The following is a 6,000-nucleotide window of genomic DNA, read 5'->3' as shown; positions in this document are numbered from 1 at the left end:
GAACCACAAAGTTGGAATATTCGGTTTCGGTTTTTAGGGAGACGAAGGCGAGGCGACGAGCGAGGAGGCTTGGTCTGGATCTCTAGATCAAGATAGAGAAGTTGGTGTAACACAGATGCAAAAAGGAGGAGAAGAAGAAGAGAAAAGTCAAAAAATGATGGAAGGAAAAAAAAAAAAGGAGAGAGCAAGAGATGGAAGAGAGACATCGCAAGAGAAGAAATGTGTTAGGGTTTCAAACCTTAATATTTATATATATATATTAAATACAGTTGGATGGAAAATTATTAAATACATTCATTATGCATTAATAACATTAGAAGCATTTTTACCTTAGTGGTTTAGTGCTTAAAACTTGAAGGTGAAGGTAGGGGGTTTCAGCCAATGGGTTCCCACTATAATGGTGGTGGATTCTCCCTCCCCATGACATTTAGGCCCTGTTTGGTTCACATAATGAATTTGAGGGGAAATTATTTCTCATGTCATTTCCCAAGGGATGAGAAATGGAAGATTCATGTCCCATGTTTGGTAATGATGGGAAAGTAACCAGGAGATAGCATTTTATTTCCTTTCCCATGTTTGTTTTGAGTATGAATGGAAAACAAAGTTTGTAAAAATTTTCAATTATACCCATATTAAATTAAATAAAAAAAGAATGCATTTAATGATATATTGTAATTTTATATTGTTTATGGGGACAAAATGGTCATGAAAAATGTGTATTTATTATTGGTTCATTTCCCCAAACTTTCCCATGAGGAGGGAAAACAAAACTCAAGTTGGGAGGATGGCTTCACTTTCCCCTTACTTTCCCATGGGCCAAACAACGATTTCTCATGCCTAGACTTACCAAACATGATAAAGTAATTGATTTCCCATCTCCAAGTCTCTTTTTCCATTAACCAAACGGAGCCTTAGGATCGAATCACAGTGGGATTTTTTTTCCTCCAATATAACAAAAAAAAAGTATGAGGTTTTAAGTCCACTTTTTTTATTCAACACAAGCAAGCTCTCATATGTTCCGTGTCTCGTGAGAAAGATATGTACAAAAGCCCTAATAATTTTCTTCCAATTTTAAATATTATTTTTTTCCAACAATTTTTTGTAAAAAAATATAGTACCATGTCTCGTGAAAGTAACGAATATACATGTGGTGTGGGGGATGGCATTAACCTTGATATATATTACTCAGGAATTGTTTTTGTTGCTGACCACATTTTTATACCACATTGTGTACATAGAGATGGTACACAATGTGGTATAAAAATGTGGTCAGCCTAGTATTTTTCATATATCAAATCAACCCTTCAGATTCGAACTCCCATGACACTCTTGTACTGTGTGTGAGAAACTCTCGTCCTTTTAGTTTAGACCATCTGTTGTATTCAAATCAACATTTCAGATCATTGACCACACAAAAATTTATATATAAAAAGGGCCCTTCATATTAGAAAGATAAATTGCAGTGATTGCGGTAACAATTTTCAGTTGATCTTCCTTCCAGACTGCTGTGAACTTCATTTTGAAATTAAAGACATGGCCCCTTAGAGCATCTCCAAGGGAGATGTCAAATACCAAACATCAAATTTAAATTTGATGGTTGATGTGGCAATTTGACATTTACACAGTTTTACACTCCACCCGATATGTCAAATAAATAATTATTGTAACAGTTAAATCATTTAAGATAAAGAAAAATAATATATAAAAAGGAAAATAATAAATGAAAGTAACAACCATCTTTAAAAATAATAAAATATTCATTTGACATCTTACTTTTGGGATGTCAAAAATAACATCTCAACCTCCAGCCTTCATTCCACATCAGCTTTGACACATCGGTTGGAGTGATGTAAAATGTTATTTCTAGCCGTTAAATGTCTACGTGGCACTTTTGACATATCGGTTGGAGATACTCTTATGCCACAGCACAAAAAGAAAAACAAAATTACCAAGCAAAGAATATTGTATTGCAGATCTCACTCTGTTACTCTCTGCCCCTGTTTTAAATCAAGTGGGTTCAGTACCACTATAAATCGAAGTCTATTTTTTGGGTTCACCAGATGTGGGGCAAAAATTACAAAGGAGGAGCACAGAAGGATGCTGAACTTAATCTCCATCATTCCATTTCATCTAAATGTCCAAATTGTTCTTTCCAGTGAACTGATGCTTCTTCGGGAGTCCGAAAAGTCCAGATGTGAGGCTTCGCTTTTTCCCGAGTTTCCAAAATTTCCTGCATTAAGAAGGTCTAGTTTGTTATTACTTTGAAGAATCATGTATATCACAAGCCAAACTGAATTCAAGCCATATTCCTAAGTGCCACATAGCTGTTAATTTTGTCACAAGTAGTTATTGACAATCACCAAAAAAGAAGCTCTTAGGGAAAGGAAAGGGGAAAAAGAAAAAGAAAAAAGACAACTTATTGAAAACCGAATCATAACATGGCGAGTATTAGCTTTAGGTCAAAGTCAGGTGTATTATAAAGCACAAACTGAAAGGATGGCTTTTCCTACATTGCCATCTTATACATGAATCTGCCATCACCACAAGAGGGGAAAGAGTGAAATGGATCTACTCTTTCTAGGCACCAACCCAATATAAGAAGCCACAGTTTCCTTGCACACTTGTAAGCACCAATTGAAACAACATGTGACAAGAATGATCAAAGTCCAATAACAAAACACTTCCAACACTCAAATACATCAGAATTCACAAGGAACAAATAGAAGGGTGGCTCTTCCAATATTTTTACGTATATGCCAAACATTTAAATAATATGTACAGATATGTAATAATATTAATATTATGTGGGTGGGTGTTAGGAATAAGCCAGTATAGCAACTAATCCCTTTTGTTAAGTCTGTTCAGCAACTATATAACTGGTGTGTCAAGAACTTGAGAAAATTGAGGCAAAAAAACAGACAAGATGAAACTGAAAGTAAAATGAGACTTTCGATTTCTGAGTTCCATAATGAATTATGACACTACAGAGGCTTAAAATTACAGCTCATAAACTTGTGTTCTTTATAGTTATAGCAAGCCCACATAAAAATTATCTCTCTCAACCGAAACTAACAGATCCATGGAACTAGCTGACGATTTAAAGGCTTTGCATATTCTACATTAACAGCAATCAGCTGAAGCAGCTATTACTGCTATAGAGCCACAGCAAGCTGCTAACTTTATGTGCATCCTCAAACAGATGGAGGAGAGTCACCATCAGTTTGCTTCAATGTAAAATAAATTAGTAGAGGACATAGGCTTGGTAACATATCAACTAGTTGATCCGTGCTCGAAATGTATTTTCCTTCTTATTGGAAAGGAAAGTAAATCAATCAACAGTGCGAAACTATGCAGACCAATTACAACAATGAAAGCTAGACTACAGAACAATACAATTCTTCCAAAACCAGGACCTCAACACTAAACTTGGTATTAAGTATCAAAGAACAGCTTCTTTCAATCAGTGAAGATAGCCAAAGAAGATGCATCCCCAAATTCAGAAGACACTGAATGACCAAAATCTAACATAGAGCACCACCTCCCCTACAACCAAACAGCTTATGCCTTTCAATAAACAGAATTAAAACCAGCTTGAATTACCCAATTCACATTTCCTTCCCTAAACAATAGTACTGGAAATGAACACAACACCCAAATCCTTCTGTTCTGAACAAACTGAGGGTAATTTTCAATTGGTTTGGTGAGAAAATGAAACAGTGAACTAGAAACCTAGTTGTTGATTTACTGTCTCTTGGATTGAATGTCTCCTCGTAGCATAACCAACTTTTCATGAAGCCTATAACTAAGGCTATTTCTTCCAAAGCAAATTCGATTTGGATGAATGAAAATTATCTCACGTTGAAGGCTTGGTGCCTTGATATCTTCTCCTCCCTATTATTCTCTATTTCTCGAATTTCTCTAAACTTAAATCAACCATAAAATTTATTTCCCCAGATCTTTTCGAGTTAAAAAATTTCTCTTATCTAGTCCACCATAATCATAGGCAACACCCATCATTTAGACAAATAAATCCTTTGCAATCCAATGTGTATGCTAGAAGTACACATTGTTTAGCTTTATATTGTAATTTATGCTGATTGTAATGTTTGATATGAGGACAGCAAGCACATCCAGAAATCCTTGAAAGCTACAATCTGGAATGATCAAGAGATTCTTGCATGAAGATTTTAGCAGCACTGATCTGCTAGGTAGATGATTGATTAAAAATACTGCAGTGGCATACAAACGAAGCCAGAACTGAATGCGTAAAGATGATTTAGGCAATAAACTGACATCAGTTTCAACAATATACTTGTATTTATGTCCTGCTACTCCATCTTGTAATTTGTTGTGGCAGTAAATGGGATCTTCTATTCAGGAAGTCACACCATCAGTCCTAAGTACTTTTCATGTTGGGAGACACCAATTTCTCCATATAGGCCTTAAATTAGGGGAAAAACGATAAAGCAATGTGACTTATTAGCCGAAGGAATATCCAAGCACATTTTGTACAATCATCAAGGAAAAGACAGTATTAAAAACCAAAGAAATAATTGACAGGGGCAGGGCTCTAATCATCAATACGTATTAATTGAAGAGAAATCCATTAACCCATACAGAGGGTGCAAATATATAACCAAACAAAAAATCAAACCTGCACTTCAGATGACCGTTTTGTCTTCAAACTCAAACAATCAACAAGAGAATTCCATTTCCCGGAACAGTTATCAAGTACCCCAAGTCTATAATACTGCTGCATCTGATGCACTGGAGCTGCCAGAACATGAGTGCGCATCAGATTAAAAGCAAGAAATAGAAATAAACAGGCAAAGCAATCACAAAATAGAATGAGTGAGGTAGGAAACATCCAGAAAAAAAAAAATTTAAAATAATTGACATTTATGGTGAAACTATATCGCTGTGTGCAATGATCACGAACAGCTATCAACAAGATTTAAAGATGACCATATATAGAAACAACTGAGCATAAAGCAGTCTAACATGAAAAAGAAACAGTCACTGAAAACTACCAAAGAATCATCAAGAAAATTTAATTACAAAAGAAAACCCACCAATAACTGATTTCAGAAGCTAGTGACTGTCAAGTTTGAAGCTTGTTAAGTGGGCAGTAACCAAAATGAACAAATTACCAAGCTTTTTGTTTTTTTTTTTGTTTTTTTTTTAGCAACTATTAAATAACATCTTCTCCATAAATTCAATAAAACCCGGATTTAAATCTACCATGTTGTACATTAGATTCATGAACAATTACCCAAAACCCATGTAACCTTTAAATTAAAATTGAATAAAAAGAGACTGGAATCGAACCACATGTAATTGCGAAACTATTGTGTCAACAGAAATGACATGGGAACAGCTTATGTGATATTTAACAACAGAAAGGGGGGAGAGAGAGAGAGAGAGAGAGAAGGCAAAGAGGAAGCTTACAATAGCAAAACCAGAGAGCGTCAAAGCAGGTGGAACACGATAATCTACGCTTTGGAGCTAAAGATCCTTCTTCCACTGAAGGCATATCTCTCGATTGACCGTTAGGATTAACAGAGCGCGATTGAACTGATCCTCTTCTTTTTCACTGCACAAAGTGAACGACCAGATCGCCTATTCATATTGACCAAAAACAAAATCGCCTTTTCATGGGTTTTTTTGTGCTTATTCTTTTTTATCGGGAAAACATTTTTTGGGTGTTTTTTTCCCAAATTTTTTTTTTAAAAGCAAGTTTTTTTAGGAGCAATAGTTGCCAACAGGGTCACAGTAAGAAAAAAAGACTTGGGCTTGCAGACTAAGGTCTCATGTTCAAACCCCATGACATTAGTTGTGTTAGTGAGAAACCTCCTCCTTTGTGGTTTAGACTATAGCTTGTAGAAAAGAAGAAAAAAAAAACAATGATTTTTTAGTTTCTACCTAATTTGCATTTTGGTCCTTATTTGAAAAATAACTTAAAACGAGAGTATTGAAAATTACATAAAATTCTTAAATTAT

General features: G+C 35.1%; 1 protein-coding gene across 1 annotated transcript; it reads right to left on the bottom strand.

Moving 5' to 3' along the window:
* Positions 1-1,678: 1,678 nt before the first annotated feature.
* LOC103326619 (uncharacterized) lies at positions 1,679-5,689 on the bottom strand. The gene is made up of 3 exons (XM_008228866.3): positions 5,449-5,689; positions 4,655-4,773; positions 1,679-2,230 (listed from the first exon to the last, which is right to left on the bottom strand). The coding sequence occupies exons 1-3, from the start codon at positions 5,531-5,533 to the stop codon at positions 2,117-2,119; spliced, it is 318 nt and encodes a 105-aa protein (XP_008227088.1). The 5' UTR covers positions 5,534-5,689; the 3' UTR covers positions 1,679-2,116.
* Between the last annotated feature and the right edge of the window lie 311 nt (positions 5,690-6,000).

This window comes from Prunus mume, linkage group LG1 (genome assembly GCF_029339155.1).
Source record: "Prunus mume cultivar Tortuosa linkage group LG1, ASM2933915v1, whole genome shotgun sequence".
In the NCBI taxonomy this organism is placed as follows: Eukaryota; Viridiplantae; Streptophyta; class Magnoliopsida; order Rosales; family Rosaceae; genus Prunus; species Prunus mume.
This window is presented reverse-complemented; position numbering and strand designations above follow the sequence as displayed.

Coding starts and splice junctions, on each gene's coding strand:
- LOC103326619 (XM_008228866.3), bottom strand. CDS start 5,533: ATGCCTTCAGTGGAAGAAGGATCTTTAGCTCCAAAGCGTAGATTATCG. Junction 4,774..5,448: donor CGCTCTCTGGTTTTGCTATT/GTAAGCTTCCTC, acceptor ATGTTCTGGCAG/CTCCAGTGCATCAGATGCAG. Junction 2,231..4,654: donor AACGGTCATCTGAAGTGCAG/GTTTGATTTTTT, acceptor TTCTTAATGCAG/GAAATTTTGGAAACTCGGGA.